The following is a 23,979-nucleotide window of genomic DNA, read 5'->3' as shown; positions in this document are numbered from 1 at the left end:
GTGTGTGTGTGTGTATATATATATATGTATATATCATTATATGTACCAACGCCACAACTGCACCAACTAGAAAAAAGGAGACAATACTCCAAAAAAGGGTATCACTGTGGCAAAATCTTGCTAGAAATTATCCTCTATGAAGCTGATCAGAACCATGGGGAACTGAGCCTTGAGCACGTGACACTTAAGATCTGAAACTTCATCTACCAATAGTTTAACACATTGTCATTACCCCCCTCCTTTTCATATCTGACATCCTGACCCCATAGTAGGGAGTTGGTGATGAAAATTCCAATTTAAAATCACATTTGTAAATATCTGAAGATCTGCAACTCTGAATTATAAATCTGTAAGCTCTTAAGAAGAAGCAAAGTAATTAAGTAAAAAAATAAATAAATAACAAAGCAAACTTGGTTTATGCCATTTGAAATTGCATATCAGGAAGAGGACCGCAGATCCTTATCTGCTGTTACAACCTGTGACTCTCATTTTCCCATTGCCTGTCTAAACTAAAACTGTAGGTCAGGAACAGAACTTCAGTTCCTCATCTCCTCATTTTCTTTTATTTTTAGTTTTTGTTCCCAGGTATATTTTCCTTTAGTTTCTGTTCCCTGATTACCACTCACACACACACACACACACACACACACACACACACACACACACACACACACACACACACACACACACACACACCCATCTGTGACTGTCTGCACCTGTAGATTTCTTAATTTTTCCACTTCCTTACTGCAAATGCTGTCTCTTTTGCTCCTCTTTCTTGATTCTGTTAGGCTTCTCTTTGCTGCCCTTTGCTCAACTCCTTGTCAGTGCACTTGTATGATTAACCTATCAGACAATGTCATTCGCCTGCCTTTAGTAGATAGCATGACATTTCTGTTCACAGCAGTCTTTTTTGGACACTGAGGATTGTTTTATAAAAAAATAATTCTGCCTGTCTGAGTTAGTAGGTTATGGACAGTGGATTTAGTTTCACATACGCTCCACATTTTCATTGCTGCATAGTGGCACTTCCTAATGTATTATAACTGTTTTACCCACAATTCACTGCGATCTGCCAAGCCCCATCTTCCATTCTCACCCTAATTTATTTGCATTTTTTGTTATGTATGGTATATTCTATGAAGTTTGATTAACCACCACCACCACCTGCTTGCTTAAGGTTGGTTAGGAGCTTAAATCAATTACCTGGTACTTCTTTCAGCATTATTTTGGTTCAGTCATAGAATCAGCTTTAAACAACAATTCAGCCTCACAGCAAGAAAGATGTCCCCTGGTTTGTCCCTTCCCACACCATCACAGCTTCTTCTATTCACCTGTTTTACCAAAAATACCCTAGTGTTACTTGAGGTCCCTTCTCTGTTTCTGAGATGCACATATAGTTGCTTAAAATCACACCATTTAACTTTACCTCAGTACTTAAGCTTGGTCATTTCAAGACTCTCCTGAATGATGCTAGCTGCTAAAATTTGTGAAATTTTATTTTTCCTGTCCTCAGCAGGCCTTTCAGTTTATTATTTTCTTTGATTAAGCATTTATCTTCAACTAACTGTTGCACTTGGTTATCTTGTAGTAAACAGCTAGTAAATACTGTATGTTGTCTCTCCATGCTTCAAATTCTGCTGGTGCAGTTTGAATGTTCTATTTACATTGAATAAACTGTTATCACTTGACATGGAGCATCTGTAAATGACTCATTAACTTTAATCAATCCACTTCCAAAACACAATAAATAAACACATTTTAGTGCTGGAAAGAGTGAGCAGACTGGCTGTAGATGACAACAGCTTTGGTGCATTTGAAGAACCACCTAATTTTAAGAATTATCTCTTGTGCTGAAATAATCTGATGGTAGTTAGTAGTTGGAACTGTTAAGGTGAGAAGAACATTGGCACTGGGACAGTCTGGTTTAACAAGGACATGCCCAGGAGTTGTTTGTCAGAGACAAATGATGTAAATTGTATATTTCCAGCTACCACTGAAAGCTCATTCAATTTCATGACTCAAAATATAACTGTTCCCACTGTAAGTATGCAACAGTAAAAGGAAACCAATTTGCATTGAGCATTTACATTACCTGCAGGAACCTCATGCCTCCAATCCAAGTGTTGTGTGAATTCTTGTCATGGGAGTATTTTACAAGGTGCAGGACAAGATCATTCAGTTTAATACCATGAATGGACACCAAGTGACCATTTGTCCCATATCTTCGGCAGTACATCTGTAAATTAAATTTGAAAAAGTCAAAGAAAATAAATTATTCATATACAGTAACAAGCATAATATACCCAGTGTAAGTTTTCACATTATGGTTATTGCCTGTTTTTGAAGTTTTGGCCCTACAGCTTCACTGCATTTATTGTGCTCTTTTGTTGTGGTTCTGTTGTGATGAGAAATTTGCATATCTAACTACTCTCTTGTTTGTGCCAGAACAGAGAGAGCCTTTCTGTAATATGACTGTTGTACTGTAATGTTTTATACTCTGGAGCTTTTCATGGGCCTCTGCTGAAAAGGAACTAAGTCTAGTCAGACTTTATGGTGAACAAATGCAAATACATGCATACATACATATGTACATAACATACATCAGTCTACTCAATCAGTAAATAAAAGACACTAACTACTTCATACTCACTTACCAGATGTAACAAGTCATCCTTTTGTTACTCTAATGATTTCAAACTAAGATTACAGGTGTGATAAGGTTGCATTAGTAGCAATGAATAAAACAACGTAGGCAGACTTTCTGGTTTATGTTATGGCTGGGTTTTGGTCATTCAGTATGGGCCCCTGAAAGTGCTAGTTGATCTAGGATTTTATATCAAAGTATTTTCTCACCCAGGTTGCATGCTTGACACAGAACACCTTTGTATTTCTACTGTGGTGATCCCAATTCCCAAACTAGAGTCTCTATTTTCACCGAATGCAGGACTGTCACCTATATGCATATTGCTGAAATAGGATATGGGTGTGCTTCTGAATCCAGGAACAATGGGAGTTTACCTTTTTAACTCTACCCCAGGTAGTTCCCTAAATATAAAGTGCAGCTGGCAGACTGAAACCTATACAGTGTAAGGCAGCTACATGAGCCAGTCATGTAAGTTGCTAGACACAGTAGCACTGTATTCATTGTCTCATCCAGGTGACTGTGTTGCTGTGATAGAATTCTTCATTTTTCTGGAGGGTTAACAGGGGGGGTGGCGTTATTAACCTCTATGTCTCACTCCTCTTGTCTAGTCCTCCATTGCAAACTCCAGTATAATCAGTAATATATTTGGAACCAAAGTCTTATATGTGAGATATGTATCATTAGATATTACATTTATAGAGCTTGAGTAAAAGAAAAAGACTCATAGCTGCTATTTGTCGAACATTGCACATCTCCTTTAATACAAGTGAAAACAACAAGAAACTTCAGGGGCAACTTTCCTGTTTGTCTTGTATGGCAAAGTTAGCCTGCTCTCCATCGTATGGCCCTCATACAAGGCCCGGTCTTGCAATCTGAAACACACAGAACTAAATATGTCAACCATTAAGACTGCATATCATGGAGGACAAATTCTCTACCCTCATTCATAAACGTGTAAAAAAAAAATTAATTATGTAGGCTTCTATGACTCCTCTACTCTGATAACTAGTTAAAAAAAACTGTTATGGGTGTGATGTCTAGCATTGTTAGGAAATGTAATATGTTATGAAATGGTGGTATGACTTTAGATGAAACATGAAAGATACAAACAGAAAATTAAGCCTTAGGATACATTCATAGGTTCACAGGTATGTACTAGGCTAATGGCCTGGAGCCTTTACAAGCCTAGCCCATAGGATTATCCTGGCATCATGCCACTTGACCTTAGTTCCCAGTGCCTCTGTCGAGTAGAACCACTGGAGTGATCCCGGGATGAATTTTGTATTTTCCATCCACACATCAAGATTTCTCTTGCAGAGGGCCAGTGAGGTGCTCTGTTTGAAATGTATGAAAAGTCTATTCCCTAGCATGGGCAGTCTCTGGGTTATGAAACTGTCCCTCCAGCACGTTCTGTTGATTGTGGTAATGAGGTTGAGGTCTCTGGAGCATGTGGTGTGGAGGGATTGGGATTTCTTTAGATATAGCATTCCTAACAGAGCTGGGCCAGACATGGCATTGTAAATCAAAGTAGGCGATATGAAACAGAGAATAGTTGGAGTTTTTTTAATCTGTCCATAAAGGGCACGTTTTTAAGGCCTAGGATCCTCTTTGTGAGGTACTTTTGCAGCCTCTCTAGTTGTTGCTGGTGTCTAGTGAGGTAGATGCCAAATGGGGTATTGTACTCAATGATTGGCCTAATGAGGGAAGAGTAGAGGGAGACAATAACCTCTTTCTTCCTGGATGCAAAACCCTTAGTAATGAGATGTGCCACATAGAAGAACTTTCTGACCACAGTGGCAATGTGGTAGTCAAAAGAGAGGTTGCTGTCAACCTGTGTTCCCAGATCTCTTATAATGCCTTCTGTGTTCAGTGGGCTACCATCAATGTGGTAATTCATGGGTACTGGGTTTTTCCAAAGGGGATGATGACACATTTTTTGGCATTGAGCTTAAGGCCATGGTTCTGACACCAGTCATTGGTCTCAATGAGGCCTTTCTGTAGGATATCAACATCACTTGGGGAGTTAATAATAGCTCCCAACTTGCAATCGTCTGTGACCTTCGTCAGCCAGAGTCCCTTCGTGTTGGCCTGGACTTCAGAGAAGTAGATACCAAACAGGAGAGGACTCAGGACCAAACCCTGTGGGACTCCACTCATGACTGGTCAGCAGTCTGACTTGGAGTCAGCTACTTTCAAATTGTGAGTTCTATCTGTGAGCCAGTTTGCAACCCACCTAGTGATATCGGGGTTGATGGCTAGCTTAGTGAGTTTTTCTAAGATTCCTGAGTGGGGAATGGTATCAAAGGCCTTGGCCAGATCATGGTAGGCTGTATGAACCACCTTACCTTCATCCACAGCTCTGGTGACTGACTCAAAGAAGTCAACCATGTTGAGCAGGCATGATCTACCCTTCACAAAACCAAACTGTGTGGGATCCAGAGTTCCCTAGATATTCATAGTTCTACTATTCAGTGTCAGTGGTACAGCAGGTAGCATACTTGCTTTTGGTGTAGAACGCTGTGGGTTCTCGCCCCACAAGTAGATCATTTGCTATTAATACTGTGCAGCATGGGGGGTGTTGCTGCACTCCTGAGTGTGTCCTCCTTTGGATGATATGCCTACCAAGTATAAACCTGTTGTCTGTTTGCTAGCCATTCCTTACTTCATATCACACACACTCCTTTTAAGCAACATAGGCAATTTTATTCCTCAAGGGCAGCAAGCACTGAATTTGTAGATGAAGCAGTGAAATGCAAAGTTAATTATAATTATCTTTAATGTGGAAGCATTCACATGACTTTTAATTCAGCAGAGATTGTGCATATTGACCGTTATTGGATTATAATGACAGTAGTTTGAGTGTCCTTTTATGGATGAAATGTACTGAAATGGGTAGCCTTGTCATTACTGGCTCATATGCTTTGTTTCACTGCCTACTGGAAAAATGTTCAAAACTACAAATTTGAAAAACACTCTATCAAGCGGTGATGTATTATACAAGAAATATAATTTAATACAGTCAGGTAGATGAGTGAAAGAACATATACATATATGCATGATCCTAAAAATATGTGCAAGAAGCCTGTGGTTTTAAAACAGCCAAAAGCTAAACTTTACCCACCACTGATCAGATGCATTTTCTTTGAATGTGGGTTTCAATGCCATTTCAATGAATGTGAGCCTCAAGGGCAGAGATTTTTACTGTTAATTCTAAGTCTGTTTTCATTGTAAGATGATTGTTCTGTTTTGCAAATGTCTATCAGTGTTTGTGCTATAAAATTTGAAACAAAAGTTTTAAATTCAATCCAAATATTTGTAATCATTGTAGCAGTAAAGCAGAAAACAGTATGCACACTGATAGGTTTGAATGATGTTTATTGTAACTGGAGAGAAATAGCCAAGTAATGGGACACTGGAATGTCTGGAAGGGTTACTGCTCGGGGGAAGCTGCTGTGTGTTCTTGTGTGGGGGGCAATTCATTACTCTGCCTAGGTTTCCATTTAACCGTGATCCAGCTCTGATGATGGGGACCTAAAGGGGTAGAACATACTGGGGTTATACTGGTGAAGACCAGGTCCAATAATTTTAGACCCTAGTTGGGGCATGAACTAGTTTGTTCAAGTAGTTAGCATTTATGAAGTCTAAGAAGTGTTGTGCATACTTATTTGTGTTGGTGTACAACCAGATTCACATACATGGGTTGAGCTGTATGCATAGTTCTGGTTAGGAATTTGCATGCAAATGGTGAGAAGAGGAAGAGAGGAGAGTTATGGAGAGAGAGACATAGTGGAAGTTCAGGAGTCAGATGGGCCTTGCTGTAGGAAAACAGAAAGGTGGAACAGGCTAAAATTAATTTTAGCTTGGAACAATGCCTGGAGGGCCAAAGGAGTAGTGAGCCAAAGGAAGGCAAGATATAACCTGAAGCAAATGTACACAGCTTTAGATAAGTAAAATAATAAAACAACTGATTCAGCCCTTGAGCTAGACAGGGAAGTACATGCCAATTTCAAGATTGCAAATAAGGTATGATGCCCAGAGGGTTTAGTAAAAGAGCCCAGCTAACCAATGTTTGGGGCAGGTTGGTGCTTCCTCGATTCATTTGCTCTCTTTCTCTCTCTCTCTCTCTCTCTCTTTCACTCTTTCAGTCTATATATATATATATATATATATATATATATATATATATATATATTTGACCAGGTGTGTTTCCGGCGGGTACCTCCCAAGTGGAAACGCCAGGAGCACCTCTACAGTACCATGTCTGAATAAACCTATGATTGAGAACTAATGATTTAGTTGTTGACTTGAAACACTTGTTAAAAAATCCTTTCATTGGATTCTTCATTGCTGAACAGCAGTGAGTCCACTGATGTACAATAGATTCTAAATAAACTCTAGGGAAACTGCTAATGGTGTCCTGTGTGCTGGTGGAGATATAAAGGAAGCCGCTGAACAAAAGAAATTTGTGAAATAGCTACATTGATAAGGCTTCCCTGTCTGCTGATAATTGACAGGAAGTTCTTACAGGAAGAGATGAAAAGGGAAGGGAGCTGCCACAGGTCACAGGAGGGTAACAAGAGGTGGTAGAAGTAGTGTGAGATTACAAAAATGGAGGGGGTCAAGGCAGCATGTATACCAAGAGAGATCATGTAGGGTGAACCCTCATTTAACAGACGACAGTTTGAAGCGATCGACTCTAATTCATCCAAATGAGGCAATGTTGTATTGTGTCCACCTAGCAGGTGGGGGACAAAGGTGTGGGGCTTTGTGAGCCAGAGGTCTCATAGGCTACAAAAGGCAAGGAGTAATCTATCACAGGTGGGTGTTTTCAAAATATTTAGGCAATTAAATTGATAAAGGAAGTGATGCAATCCATAAGTTTGATAAGTGGCTATATCCCAGTGTCAAGACTGCAAATAAAGATGTTGGAATACTGGGCAGGTGGAGACCTACTAGTCAGAGAAGCAAGAAAAAGTAGGCAAGCAGGTGGTACATCCACAAGCATTGCATCTAAATAAACCTTTGATTGTGAAGCAATGGTTTGATTGTTGACTTAAAATAAGTGCCAGTAAGTGCTGTGATTGCATTTATCACTGCTGACTAGCAGTTGAGTTCATTGGTATATGGAAGATGGTAGATAAACTCTTGTAAAATTTCAAGTGGTAAATAGTGCTTTTGTGGTGAAATGGTGCAAAGCTCGTGAACAAACTGTGATTTTTCTGACCTCTATGTCATTGTTCAAGGTATTATTTTTTTGTTCTAGATTGTTTGACTTCTGATTTCATTTTACTTTAACTGTAGATATTATAATTGGAACTGTTTAACTTCCAACTCTTATCACAGTTATGCTTGCTATGCAATAATACTACAAACAAAAATGATTTATGGAAATTTATTATTTTTCTGTTCATAATTCATTCTAATCTTTAATATGTGCATTAACTATTTATCTTACATTTCAATAATTATTTCACCTTAATTGCACTTTGTCTGGCAAATATTATTAACTTAACTTAAGCTCTATGTCTAATCTCTCTATGATGTGTTTTTGATTATTCATTTTTATCTTTTTCATTGCATATAGCATTTTTTTAAAATACCTTTATTAAATTATCATTTAGGACTTAGGCACATGCATTAATAGAAAAGAACACAAACCATATTATCAGTTTTCATTTACAAGTATTATACATTGCATGTAAGTTTTCTTTCTTTACAAAAGTTGCCATTCAATCCAGAATTACATACATTGCTCATTTCCTGCCTTTCCTTAAACCTCATTTCATCTCCTCCTGAACATTATTATGTATATATTATTCTCACAAATCCAATTTATTTCTATGTAATTTGTTACTTCCCTTTTCTAATAATCCCAACTCCAGTTTTTCTCTCTCTTTTACGATATTCAGTACTTCATTTACAGCTGCTTTAGATTTTTATTTCCATTTTCTAATAAATGAATTTTGGCAGCCAGTAGCATTAAACTTAGTAAGGTCTAAATGTATCTAGCCAACATCATTTCCTTAAATAATAATAATAATAATAATAATAATAATAATAATAATTATTATTATTATTATTATTATTATAAAAATCATTTCCTTAGATATAGTCATTTGCTTCAGAGGATTATTGTGCTATTGGGAATAGTTACAAGTACTGGCATAAATTTCTGGCATATGTATGTGTGTGTGTTCATGCATTTGCTTCAGAGGATTATTGTGCTATTGAGCATAGTTACAGGTACTGCCATAACTGTCTGGCATATGTATGTGTGTGTGTGTCCATGCATGCTTGCAAAAGCCTTCACTGATATGTCTTAATATGGCAGAGGCATTTCACAGACCATGTCCACTTGTATTTCATCAGAATACTAAACTGTCTTTCGGCTTTTCCCGGTTAGGGGTTACCACAGCGGAACTCCAGTCCGCTAATGATTGGCAGTAGATTTTTACATGCTGGCTTGCCGGGCCTAACGCACAACCTTCAACAAAGGAACGCCCATTCACGCATGTCAACACACAGAAGACGCTCTAACTGAGAATCGAACGTGCAACGTCTAACTGTGAGGCGACAACGCTACCGCAGCACCACCACCGCAGTACTTGTATTTCATCAGAATATTGCAGAGAATTGGAGAATATTTGTACAAGACTACTTTATTTTCATACAAGCAGTTTACTCTGAAAAGATGCATGCACCAGGGCATTCATTTTGCTAAACCTAGCTGGGTCAGTGGCTATTGAAAGAGAGCATTCATTTGTGTATGCACCAGCAGAGAGGGGGAAACTGTTATATTATTATACAGGCTAAATCAAGGGAAGACCCCCGAGTGTTTGAAACTCAAATTCAGAGATATGTGCAACCCGCTGACAAATGTTACATTAAAGAAGCATTTGTTTTACACAAGAGAACAAAAGCCAGGAGAAACATTTGCAGCTTTTATTACTGATCCGAGAAACAAAGCTAAGATGTGCAGGTTTAGTGAGTTCAAGGATGAGTTAATAAAAGACAGGCTTCTGTGTGGTATTAATAGTGCTGCAGTGAGAAAGATTTTGCTTTGTGACAGTGATTTAATGCTGAGCAAAGCTATTGAGATTTGTCAAATTCATGAAGTTACAGAAAAGCACACAAGTATGCTTGCAAGTGATAAGAGCATGGTTTCAGCAGGATCCAGAACAAAAGTAGACAGCTTGCACCACATGGCTAGCAGAAACAGGCCTAATCACATGGCAGCTGCAGCCCCCATGGGTTTCTCTGGGAGGCCAGTAGTCTTCCAGCAAGTTCAAAACTATCTCAGTAAACAGAGGGTGTTCAGTGCAGTACAAGGTGAGTCAGCAAAACCCAAGTCAAGTTTTATTGTTAATTGTCATAATTGTGGTGCCAGTCACGAGTGTAAAACAGAAAAGTGCTTAGCTTTTGGTCAGCAAAGCCACAAGTGTAAAAAATGGAACCATTTTCAAAAGTTTTGCAAATCAAGTAAAGCTCAGCTAGTTATAAAGTAGGTTCGCTTAAAAAAGCAAGTTGATCATGTAGAAAGCTGCAACTCTACTTTTTATGTAGCTGGTGTATCAGTAATTGGTGAAAATATTAATTCAGTAGATCTATTGGCAAAGAATGAAGTGTTTTGTACTGTCCTGATCAATGGTAAACCCACAGAGCTCAAAGTAGACACTGGTTCAAAGTATAATGTTATGTCCACAGAAATATTTGCTAAAGTGGGAGCTGGTGAGCAACTTAATGTGGCCAGTTGTGCGAAACTTCTTGCTTTTGGACGTGAAGAAATTCAAACCAAAGGCTCAGTAGTGCTTTCATGTTATTTGGCTGGGAACAGTTACAGCTTACTATTTTATGTAGTCCAAAGATCTGTGCAGTCATTGTTAGGTATCAGAGAGAGTTTGAGAATGAATCTGCTTTCCTTTACCAAAGAAGTCCATCATATACGCACATGTCCCTGTTCCACTTTCACTGATGCTATTTTCTCAGAATATGCTGTTTTCAATGACAAGTTAGACAAGCTTCCAGTTGTGTGTTCTGTAAAGTTAGACCCAGAGGTCAGTTCAGTGGTCAGACTAGCAAGAAGAATTCTGATAGCTATGCAGAACAAAGTCAAAGCTCAGCTGGATAAAATGGCGCAGCAAGGTGTAATTTGTCCAGTTACAGAACCTACTGAATGGGTGTCATCCATGGTAGCAGCTCACAAAAAAGTCTCAGACAAAATCAGAATATGCATTGACCCAAGAGATTTGAAGAAAGCATTAAAGAGACCTCATCATCCTATGTGTGCAGTCAAGGAAGTTGCAGCCTTGATACCAAATGTCACTGTTTTTTCTGTCTTGGATGCAAAGAGTGCATTCTGGCAAGTGAAGCTTGATCGCAAATCTTCACTACTGCCTACGTTCAGTACCTCATTTGAAAGATATAGATTCCTCAGAATGCCATTTAGAATAAATTCTGCAAGTGAAGTCTTTCAGAGTGCAATGTAGCAAAGTTATTTCAGGTTATTCATGTTCCAAAATAGTAGATGATTTTTTGGTTAGAGGCAATGGTGGAGCAGAGCATGAGAGAAACCTCAGGAAAGTTCTAGACAGAGCACATGAAGTGAATTTAAAGCTCAATCCTCTGAAGTGCAAATTCAGACTACCAGAAGTTACATACATAGGTAATTTATTTAGTAGCACTGGCTTTCAACCTGATCTGTCTAAGCAATTAGTCATTCTTGAGATACCAGCACCAGATAATATTCAAGCTCTGCAGCATTTTCTTGGTATGGTCAACTATTTGGGCAAGTTTATACCAGACTTCAGTGAATTGACAGCACCTTTGAGAGAGGTGATGTGCAAAAATGTTGCATGGTCTTGGTTAGAACAGCAACAGAAAGCATATGAAGACTTTAAGCAGAAAATTGCTGCCCCACCTACATTAAGCTACTATGATGTCAATAAACCAGTAACACTTTCCAGTGATGCTTCATAATTTGGTCTTGTTGCAGTTATTCTTCAAAAAGGCAGACCAGTAGCCTATGCATCTAGAACCCTTACCCAAACTGAAATGAAATATGCTCAAATTGAGAAAGAACTTTTGGCAATTGAATTTGCATGTTTGAAGTTTCATGTTTATATTTATGGTCAAGCTATTTAGATTGAAACTGATCATTAACCTCTAGTCACTATTTTAAAGAAGCCTATGTATTCCACTCCAGTGAGATTACAAAGAATGATGACCAGATTACAAAAGTACAACTTCAAAATGGTCTATACAAAAGGCAAACTTCTTTATCTGGCTGATACCTTATTGAGATCACCTAGAAATACAATGGAACAGCTTGACGCAGAGAATTTTGACTTCGATGTCATAGGAGTCAATAATATTTCTACCACGAGACTTGATGAGCTGAGAGATTATACAAAGACTGATCCAGTTTTGCAAAATCTGAACCACTTCATCAATGTTGGATGGCTGTCAAAGCAATTCAGTGTACCATCACAAGTGCAACCTTATTTTCCTTATAGAGATGAGATGTTGATGGAAGGTGGCATTATTTTCAAAGGTGCTAAAATTGTTGTTCCTACTTCCTTACAATGTGAACATATCCAGATTTTGCATCGTGGCCACCCAGGTTCCAAATCTACCAAAAGGGCGAGAGGACTAGCATTTTGGCCTTCTCTAATAAAAAAACATTGATAAAGTACTTTCTTCTTGTTCAGTATGCAATAGTACTAAACCACATTTGCAAAAAGAATCACTTCAGCTAAGTCAAGTTCTTGAACTACCTTGGTCAACAGTAACCACTGACATATTCAAGTAGAACAATCAGCATTTTTTTAGTGTTGGTAGACTCTTATTTGAACTGGTTTGAGATCGATTTACTACCTAACCTAACATCCACTACTGTTATCATCAAGTTAGAACATCATTTCTCAATCCATGGGAGTCCACAGAAGCTTATCTCTGACAATGGTATTCAATTTACCAGTCAGTTGTTTCAGAAATTTGCAAAAGAAAGGGACTCTGTAGATGTTACTAGCATAGCCACAGTGAACATGCAGTACAGAGTGCAAAGCAATTACTAGAGAAGTCAAAGCATGACAATACAGATGTCTTTTTGAATTTACTCAATCTCAGAAACATACCCCGTGACAATATACTTGGCTAGCCTGCTCAGGGACTTCTGTCTAGGCAAACCAGAACATCCTTGCATATCAGTTCCAGTTTGTTGAGGCCTAAAGCTAAAAACAACAGAGAATTCAAAGCCCAACTATTCAGAAAGCATTCTTTCCAGAAGTCCAGCTATGACAAATTGAGCAGACTTCTTCATCCATTGAAAGAAGAGACAGTGAAGATACAAACAGCAAAAGGTTTCGACCGGATTGTAGTGGCAGCTGGTTACTTCAAATCAAAGGGGAGCTACAGGAGACAGTTAAATCAGTGGGGGCAATGGGAAGGGGTGTGACCAACTAAAAAGGGGTGGAGCTATGCTCAAAACCACAAAAACTGGGACTTTAATTAAATACGCTGCCCTGGGTGCCAAACCATCATTATAAGAGTCCAATCAAGACAAAATGAAGTGTAGAAAAATATTTCAATGCATTGGCTACATGACAGCTTACTTAATATCTAGATTGAAACAAAAAGGTTGTGAGGCATGAAAAAATAAATTACTTTTTAAATACGTTACTGGAATGCCAGTCAAAATCAAGTATAAAAAAACAAGCATCACTCAACTCAAACCACTTCTCCTTGCACTGCAGTTCTAATTATAATTTATATTCAGCTTTATAAAAGTACCAAGTAACATGTTGAAAGTAGCAATCTCTGTGATACCCCCACTTGGAAAAATGTTTCTTATCCAAAAAAAACTGCTGCCTAACAACTATCTACTTGTTTCATGGGGAAAACATGATCAAAGTAAAAAATGAACAGCAAACTACTGCACAGGTTATGGACCACACATGATAGATTGGCATTCTGTTTAGTTTACTAGTAAAGCCTGCAAAGATGACTGGAAGTCTCCAACAACTGTAGTGAGCTTCTGAAAATACTGTAATCCTATCATTTATTGCAAATACTGTCATATGTATTTCAATACCTAAGTCTTATACGCTATCTAGTTATGTAAATATTCTCTGCATGGCAACAACAAAAAGGCTTTCAATGTTGGTAATTCTTTAACAGTATGCTTATTAAAGCTTACTTGCATCTTACAATATCAATCAAGCTTACCTGATGGTCATTAAAACATTGCTACTTAAACACATTGCAACAGGCAGTGCAACAACATGCATTTTCTGGAAAATAAGAAGCATAAATCAATGGTATAAAAATATGACAGAAAACCAGAACATTCTGCAAAATCAAGGACAGATGAAAAGTAGTACTTGTGTCTACCTTGGATGGGGGATACTCTGTACAATTACACTGCATAGGTTCATAGGTTCATAGGTAGGTACTAGGCTATTAGCCCAAGGGCCTATGTAAGACTAGCCAACAAGGTTCCCTGACTTATGCCACCCAAGAAAGTTATTTTCCTGTGCCACTGGTGAGCAGAGACACAGAAGTGATCCCCGGGGTGTATTTCCTATTTCCCATCCACTCATCAAGATCTTTCTTGAAGAGTGCTAATGAAGAACTTTGCTAGACATAGATGGGTAGCCTGTTAAAGAGTATGGGAAGTCTCTGGGACAGGAATCTATCCCTCCAGCATGCCCTGTTTATTGCGGTGACAAAGTTTAGGTCCCTAGAGCATGTAGCTCTGAGGGATTGGGATTTCTTTAGGTGTAGCATGTTCAACAGCTCTGGGTTTGGCATAGCTATTGTTAGGCATATGTTAGGCAGAGATCACCTCGGAGTAGGCGATATGCTACAAAGTAAAGCTGGAGTTTTTTGAGGCAGTCAGTTTAGGGCATTTGTTTGAGGCCAGTAATCCTCTTTGTAAGGTACTTCTGTGGCCTTTCCAGCTGCTGCAGATGTCCTGTGAGGTACATTCCAAAGGGGGCATTGTACTCTATCATGGGTCTAATGAGTGTCAAGTAGAGGGGAACAATAACCTCTTTTTTCCTGGATGAGAACCCTTTTATGATGAGGTGTGCCACGTAGAAGGACTTCCTGACTACTGTGGTGATGTGACTATCAAAGGAGAGACTACTGTCCACCTGGGTCCCAATGTCTCTTATCACACATTCAGTGTTAAGTAGATTGCTGCCTATGTGGTAGTTCATGGGTACAGAGTTTTTACCAAAGGGGATGACACTGCACTTCTTGGCATTGAGCTTGAGACCATGGCTCTGACACAAGGCATCTGTCTCAGTGAGGCCCTTCTGTAGGATGTCCACATCATTTGGGGACTTGACTATGTCTCCTAGTTTGCAGTCATCTGTGAACTTCATTAACCAGAGGCCTTCTGTGTTAGCCTGTACTTCAGAGAAATAGATACCAAACAGGAGAGGTCCCAGGACGGAACCCTGTTGTACTCCACTTATCACTGCTTTGAGGTTAGATTTGGAGTCTGCATCTTTTACAGTGTGGGTTCTGTCGGTGAGCCAGTTGGCAACCCATCTTGTGATGTAGGGATTTATACTTAGTTTAGCGAGTTTAGCTATAATTCCAGAATGGGGGATGGTGATGAAAGCCTTGGCAAGGTCAAGATAGGCTGTGTGAACCACCTTACCCTCATCTACGGCTTTGGTGACTGCCTCAAATAAGTCAATCAGGTTCAGGAGGCATGATCTGCCTTTACCAAACCTGAACTGGGTGGGATCCAGAGTTTGGAAGTTACCAGTGTCTTTGTTTATGAGTTCCATGATGATACATTCCATGGCCTTGTAGACCAGGCTCATCAGACTAATACTTTGATAGTTCCCAGGATCAGTGGTAGCTCTCCCTTTGTGGAGTGGGATAACTGTTGATGTGCACCATTCAGTGGGCACAAAGCCTGATGCAAGGCTATTATTGAATGTGGTGCTTAAGTGGGGAGCCAGTTCGTTCTGAATTTCATGTAAAACGCAGCCTGGGATGTTGTCCGGTCCCATGGATGCTGTATTTTTGGCTTTAGAGAGTGCAGCTTTTACCTGCGTAGTTATGATTACATAGCTCCTTGCCTTGCTTGGACACATCCAGAGTCACTACATGGGGGAGTGGGGTGCAACAAGTATGTCAGAATTTGAAATGTCTCTGGCTGATGGTGATGGCCCTGACACATTTGTCACACCTCTCAACCTCAGAGCAAGAAATCTGGGCAAAGCCATAAATAGAAGTGGGACAAAGGCCCAAAAATAAGGACAATTTTTAAATATTGCTCTTGTAAACTTAGAAAGATAATAGAATTGTAGGTCTTGCATTAGTATGAAGTTTCTGAAGGGGATGAAATATGAAACTCAAGTGTCTGTCATTATTTTCTAACTTAAATCTTTAATGATTTGTCACTAATTTGCCAGAAAACCACAATTTTATGAAAAAATGGACCAAAAGTGTGATGCACAAATATAAAATAGCCACACAATACAGCTGGGAACCTGTCAAAGAAGGGACAAGTTTTTAATATTAGCACTGTTAAGCTGAGCAGCTGAAAAAAATAAGAGAATCTACATGCATTTCTGAAATAAATGTAATCTATAACTCTGATCATTACAATTATTTATTAATTGTAAACCCTCCACATTTGCTTCCAAAATTGCCATTTTGCAGAGGAATTATTAGAGGGAGATTAACATTTTGAGTGAAAGTTGGGTTCAGTTGAGAGGTTTGGGTATACCTAATTCTATAAAGCAATTTATTTGTGCATACCTCTCAACCTCTTAATGCAGGAAATCTGGACAAGGCCAAATATATTGGGGGAACATACAGACAGTACTAAAAAATTGCTGTTGTATAAACTTAGACAGTTGATGGAATAACAGGTCTTGCTTTAGCATGCATTTTTCTGAAGGGTATGAACTCTGAAACTCAATGACTGTCATTATTTAGTGACTTCATTCTTAAATGATTTGCCAGAAAAACCACAAATTTTATGAGGAACAAATCAAAAATAAGAAGCAAAACTCTATTCGTTCTGTGAAACTGTGGACAGTTGAGAGGTATAGTTCAGCCGAGGCTGTCTTTGAGTTTGCGGCCTTCCTCCTCACAAAATCATGGTCGAATGGAGCCTCCCCCTTGCAGCCATTCCAATGTCCCATTACTTGGCTATTTTACTCCATTTACCATAAACACTGTAATGTGTATACTGCATTACTTCTACGATGATTTGGACTTCATTTGAAAGTTTTATTTTGCATTTTACAGCACAAACACTAAGACATCTGCTAAACAAAGCAATGCAGTCTCACAATGAAAATTGACTTAGCATTAAAACTTCTCTGCCCTTGAAACTCACATTCATTGAAACAGCATTGAAACCCACATTGAAAGAAAATATATCTGGCCAGTGGCAGATAATAATTAACTTTGGGCTGTTTTTAAATCATAGGCCCCTTGCATATGAAACATACATGTGTTCTTTGATACACCTTCCTGATTGTATTAAATTATATTCCTTGTATAATACAGTACAGTTGTTAAAGGGCATTTTAAATTTATTGTGTTGAACATTATTCCAGGAAACAATGAAACAAAATGCATGCACCAATAATGACAAAACTGACAAATTCAGAATATTTCTATCATAAAAGTCTACTCAAACTTATACAGTTCACCAGTATCAGTAAATATGCACAATCTTTGCAGAAGTAAAAATCATGTAAATAATTCCACATTAAAGAGATCTGTAACTAATGAGGTTGTGCTAGCAAACAACTTTATATTTCATTGTTTCATCTACAAATAAAGTGCCTGTTGCCCCTGAAGTATACACTGCCCATGTTACATTAAAAAATTATAAGCTAGTAAAGTAATATTGCAATAGGAAATTAATGGCAAACTGATAGGTTGATAGTTACTAGGTATCTCCACCAAAGAGGACATTCTCAGGACTGCAGCATCCACCCCCTTTAAAAGTACAACACAGTACAGTATCAACAATTCATCTACATACTGTGGGAGTAGAACCCAGAGCCTTCTGCATCAAAAGAAAGCACACTACCTTTTGTGCTATTAACAATGCAAGCAGACTCCGCATAAGCAGCACTAAACTTCTTTTCCTCGAAGATCTTAGCTCCTTATAAAATCCACTTGGCACTCAACTGTGCCTGTTAACTTTGCAACACATGAGCACAAGAAATCTGGACAAAGCTAAAATTTATTGGGGGGCGGGGGCAAAAGCCCAAAAACCAGGGAAACAGTTTAAACATTGATGTATAACCTTGAAAAGTTGCTAGAATAAAATGTTGTGCTGTCACCATGCATTTCACTGCCAAGTCTTGAACCCAGGACCCTGTGCACTACAGTCAGCTCAACATAATACTATACCAAATCAGCTGTTTCTTAAAAGACAGGAAGACTGAAACATAAATGGCTATCATTTAGTGAATTCAGTTCTCACCATAGCTCTCAACCTCTTAGTACAAAATACCTGCACTGCACAAACAAAATAACGGGGGAATATAGCCCCAAAATTAGGGACAAATTTCAAATATTAATCTTATAAACTTAGAAAAATGCTAGAATAAAATGTTTGTATTACTGTGTACTTTCTGAAGAATATGAAGTCTGCAATTCAAATGTCTGCCATTATTTAGTGAATTCAAAAAACAGAAAACCACAGATTTTATGAGGAACAGAACAGAACAAAAATATGAGGCAAAAATATGAATGCTTTTCACAAGTGGTGGTGAGTGAGGAATTCAGGCTCTTGCTACCTGCACCCAAGTTTGAGGGTTGGAGCCTGAGTTACTCTTACTCTCTCTAGCCACCAGTTATAGTTAATTGGGCATTTCACACACACACCCACACACACACACACACACACACACACACACACACACACACACACAAACACACACACACACACAGTCCCATTCAAAATAAGCAGTGAAAGTCCCCATGTGCTCTGATGCAGAGTCCTGTCCCATTCAAATCAAATAGGCCAGTTCCTCATCAAAGCAAAAGTTCTGAGTCACATTCAAAGCAACACTGGAATGCTGTGCAGCACACTGATCCCCTTCCAGTCTATGTGGTTGTAACTGCATAGACTTCTGGGGCATCTGTTAACTGCTGCCTTCTTTCCGAATCCAGACTGGTTAAACAGCAGTCTGGATTTGAGTTTCTGAGCACACATGAGTGGAGTTCCATGATTTTTTTTTATTTTGTTTTTTGTACAGCTGGAAGCTGTGGGGTTGCAGTCCTGCAGTCCAGTAGTGAACTGCCACTGCCAGATTGGTCAAGTAAGAGGTATACGTGCCAAGCTGAGATCCTACTTTGTGAAATCTGAGGGTGTGGAACACAGAAGAAATCACAGACACATTCTTTGTGTATCAGAACCAATATTGCAGTATCATTCATGTGATACAGACTTTAGATCTCAGAGCAATGTGTCTTAACTCCTGCTTCCATTCCTGATGTCCCCATAGTTGAACATTCAGCAGAGACAGTCCCAGTTGCTAGACCTAATTCTAATTTCTATGTCACATGAATTGGTCATATTTCCAAACCTAGTGTTAGATTAGAGACTTCCATTTTAAAGTGTTTATTAGACATTCAACAGGCTAAAGGGTAAAATAGCCCAGAAATTGTGTTTCATTTATACATAAAAGACAGTTAAGCAGAAAGAAAGAATAACCTTGCTGGTCAAGCATGAGAGACAGTTTATTAGAAAGGAAAGATAAGAATAAAGTGAGCAGAAAATACAGAAATACAGAATGTTCTTTTCTCAAGGGAAAGATACAATCTTGCCAGCTACAGAATGTTCCTTAATGGAATGTTAAATAAAGCACATACGAGACAAGGCCTGAGACCAAGATTAGGTGGAGTGAATGTGGTTTACAAAGGAAAATTACTGAACTGAAGCAGTATAATATGTTGTGTTCTAGCAGCTCAGTTAAGGTAAGTTAGTTTGTTTGACCTGACATTACGGAGAATATTAAGCTACAATACAGACACTCAAGCCTGAGTACTGAAGTCAGGTCAAATAAACACTGGTTCCATTTATATTATTCAGGACAATAAGAAGATATGTGCAAAATATATTTAGCAGCACTATTATTATTAGCACTGTTAATGAAGACAGTATGTGGGTTTTGTAAACATCTAATAAAAGCCTTGTTGAATAAACTACAGTGTTTGGAGAATTCATTCTGAAAAGTGCACAAGACTTGGCCCATAAAGGAGAGACTGAACCTGTTCAGCATGAGTTTGGGTAATTAACAGATAAAGACTTTTGCCTCAGTCTCATTTCAGTTGTTTCCAGTTAATTACAGTACAGTACAGGCTTGTCAATTATTTCAATTTCAAGCCACTATGATTGGGGTAACTCCCAAAACCCCATAGAACCTTGCATCAGCATTCAGCCTACATGTGTTCTACAAAAATCTATAGAATAGCCGTGTTTTGTTCAGCTGCATGTGTTCTACAGAGCAAGTATTCTAAGCAGCCTTTTCAGAAAAACTTTAACAGAAACAGCTGCAGTAACCCTTTCAAGTACAGTTTTACTGCATCAGCCAGCTTACCTCCAAGGTAACAGTTTATAGTGACAGCAAATGTTTCATAATAAACCTTTCAGCAGCATACCAGTGTTTTTCCATAAATAGAGACTGTGAACTCTATACAGAATAAGCCAGAAATTATGGCACTACAGTCTCCCATTACAGAAAAGACTTTTCAGTAATACAGCACTACTTCATGCAGAAAATGGACACAGCAAATTACCTCTACATATAGTAAATGCAGCTGTTAACCAAAGTGCACAGCACCAGTATTTACTTCAGAAAATCCCAAATAACTTTAGCCGACCAGTATTAAATCAAAGCAGTGTTCCTTCAGAACATAAAATACATTATCCAGTTAAGAGCTATCTCCACAAACTTTCAAGTTTCCAGTGTGACATCACACAGCCAAGAAGCAAGAAAAAGGTTAATAAGCTGCAGATGACAGCACACATTCTTCCAGGACCATAAAGTTATGTAAGACTTTATATGCACCTTTTAGTTAACAGCTCAGAAAAGTTTAAATTCATCATTAAAAGTAATTTCCATACCTGCAGTATAAACATGTCAAGTAATACTGCTACAGTTAAAACATCAGTAAATCTTTGGTTTAATTTTAAAAACTGGGTAAAGCAGTCTAAAAATTTCTCGTAAAGTTAAAGGTTATTAGTTCAAAAATGTTAAATATGTCTAAACGCAAAAGGGTTAAATCACAAAAGCTGGCTATCAGTACGGTTTCAGACACAGGTTCAGCATATACAATTCAAAATACACAGTTAAGTTGTAGTAATACAAATGTTCAGAATGTGATAAATTCTTGTTTACATGTATTTCAAAATACAGAAGTATGTTACAGTACTAAACATACAAATGTCAAAACAGTCAACGTACATAACATTCAGGCAATGTCTCAAGTTCACATTTTTTCATCTAGTTTCTTATTTTCAGAATCAAGTGTAAACATTGCACTGAGGGAGATAGGAAAATCAGAGTGCATATTTTAGTAAAGTAAATTCCAGAAACTGAAAAACAGACTTCAATGCAAGGTAAAACTGTTACCGTTTCAAAGCAAAATAAAGAAAAAATGCATCCCATAGCTATCTGTAAAGGTTGTAGCAGTCTGGCCCCAAATCAGAGCATTAATCTGTCATTTTTTAAGGTTAAAACAAATTAAAGTATTTTATTGTTTACAGACAAATCAACTTCAGTTACACATCGAGCTTTATTAGAGGACAGAAATGCAGTTTTATCAGGATTTAAAGGGTCAAAGATTACAACAACTAATAGTTCAAAGTGTAATAGTTCTGTACAAGGTATGAACTAGTCATTAGAGTTATATGCTGTTTTAGACTTTAGTGACAAGATTTGTGCAAATGTACAGACTTTAAAGAATTGGTTGTGACAGGAACATGCAGATTTATGGGTTAAAGGTAAAATAAATTCCAGTTCAGTTGACACAGATGAAGTGCTCAAAAAGACATATTGGGTGTGGCCAGTTAGAAAAAAAGGGCAAGCATATACCTATATGTCTTGTAAGGTATATCAGCACTAACAGTCAAATTAATTCACAGAATAAAGGATTTATGGTTACAAATTTGGGAAATGAATTTTTTGTGTTATTGTTTTGTTTAGCAGTCATTATTTAAGAGCTTTGTATTAAAGTGTTGCAATGCATAAACAATAAGCGATGATATACAAAGAGACAAAATAATGTTTGCTAGTTTATAGAATATAAAATTTAAAGTCAATACTAGATTGTTAAGGTGACAATACAGTTAAGAGTTCAGATCCTATGTATAAAAGAGTACATTATGTAATCAGTTTGGGACTGCATATGTTTCATATAGAGATGGCAGTTTGCCAAGCATATCAGATAAGATTACAGCCAGCCTAGCAAGCTGAATTAAAGACAGTACTATATGCCATAAGGCTGTATGGCAAAGATCAATTTAATGCATTTATAGTGTACTATTTATCCAAGAAAATTATAGACAGTAATGATGAATTCTTGCAGAATTCAGTACTACTGAAAAGTTAAATGATGTCAGCTAAAGAAACCATTATGGTGAGACAGTGGGTGGAGTTTCACTCACAGAACAATGTTAAAATCTAAGGGTCATGAGAGAAAGTGTAAAAAGTTCAACAGTCAAAATTGATTTTATATAGGTGCAGAAATGCACAGTGTTACATTACTACTTTAGTTTTTTTTTTTTTTTTTTTGAGGTTATCAGTTTGTTTACAGACTTATAAGAGCTTATTAGCAGCGATTTTTATTTCACACAGAAAAATGTAAATAAAGTCAGTACAATAAGCAATTCTATCAGTCTATAATTGATAAAGATGCAAATATTATTTTAAGGACTGGATACTAAATACAATCAATAATTTTAGTTACCCAGCCTTGCACAAGAAATGAAAAGGAGAGGTTTAAAAGGCCTATAAAAAGGACACTTTGACATTAAAGCAGGCCTTCCTTTACCTCATTAGTGACTGGGACAATGCAGAGTAAAATTTGGCAAGAGCTGTGGTGCAGAAGTTGACTGTCTATGTGTTTCAGTTATTTCTTCAATGTTTGTTTAAAGTTAAAATGTATGAGTTAAAGCAAGTATGTATGTATTCAGACAGTTATATAACAGTACTAGTTTCAGTTTATGTTTTTATCTATGTTCAGTCAATACTGATAAAAAGATATTAATAGTTTAGTCTCTAGAATATAACAGTAACAGATTTCAGTTTATCTGTGTTCAGGTAACACTGTCAAAATGTTTTCATGTTTTCAGACAATTGTACAATACTAGTTTTCAGTTTATCTATGTTCAGATAATACTGACAAAAAATAGTTTTCAGTTAATTTTTTATCTGTATTTGTGTAACACTGTCAAAATGTTAACGTTTTCAGATGATTGTACAACAATACTATCTTTCAGTCTATCTATTTTCAGACAATCAAAATAAATGTTCTCATGTTTTCAGACAATTGTACAATAGTACTAGTTTTTGGTTCCCTATTATATCACTAAATGCTTAAAATAGCGAACGCCATTTTATCGACCATTTTAAATCAAAACCATGACATCCTGAACACATGGAACAGCAATTTTTTTCCCAGGGAAAAAAAAAATCACTGGGCCATTTTTGTGACTTTGCCATTTCTTCCACTGTGGTGCAATCTCAGAGTCGGTATATTTAAGTACGGGGATGTGGGGAGTGAAGACCCCCACTTTATTTTGTGTTTGGGTTTTTTCCCCCCGGAGCAGCGATTTTTTTTTTCCCTGGAGAAAAAATTGCTGTTCTGTGTGTTCAGCATTTTGTCATTTCAGTTTTTAAGGGTTGATTATACAGTGTTCACTATTTTAAGCATTCACTGTTATAATATAGACCCTAATTTTCAGTTTATCTATGTTCAGACAATACTGACAGGAAAACAGATTTCAGTTAAGTTTTTATCTGTGTTCATGTAACACTGTCAAAATTTTCTCATATTTCAGACAATTTGTCAACAGTACTAGTTTTCAGTCTATGTTCACACAATACTGACAGAAAAAGGTACTAATAGTTTGGTTTTCAGAATATAACATGTACCAGTTTCAGTTATGCTTTTATCTGTGTTTAGTTAACACTGGCAAAAGATATTCTTTTAGTATTAGTTTAGTTAGTTTCCAGAATATGCACAGCTATTTTAAATGTTCAGCATGCGCTAATGTAAATTTTAGTCAAGGTTCAAAATACGACATTCATATTCAGTTATGTGTTCAGTATAGT

At 37.6% G+C, this 23,979-nt stretch overlaps 1 protein-coding gene across 1 annotated transcript in view; it reads right to left on the bottom strand.

Moving 5' to 3' along the window:
* LOC122812819 (lectin-like) overlaps positions 1-23,979 on the bottom strand; it is an 89,513-nt gene that overhangs the window by 16,986 nt on the left and 48,548 nt on the right. The window contains exon 4 of the mRNA XM_044084872.1: positions 2,096-2,239. Coding sequence (XP_043940807.1) covers positions 2,096-2,239 — 144 coding nt within the window. The remainder of the gene's footprint in view (positions 1-2,095; positions 2,240-23,979) is intronic.

The sequence above is a fragment of the Protopterus annectens genome, chromosome 10.part0 (assembly GCF_019279795.1).
Source record: "Protopterus annectens isolate FY-2018-M chromosome 10.part0, PAN1.0, whole genome shotgun sequence".
NCBI classification, from domain to species: domain Eukaryota; kingdom Metazoa; phylum Chordata; order Ceratodontiformes; family Protopteridae; genus Protopterus; species Protopterus annectens.
The sequence above is the reverse complement of the archived record's forward strand: the minus strand, read 5'-3'. Positions and strand labels throughout refer to the sequence as shown.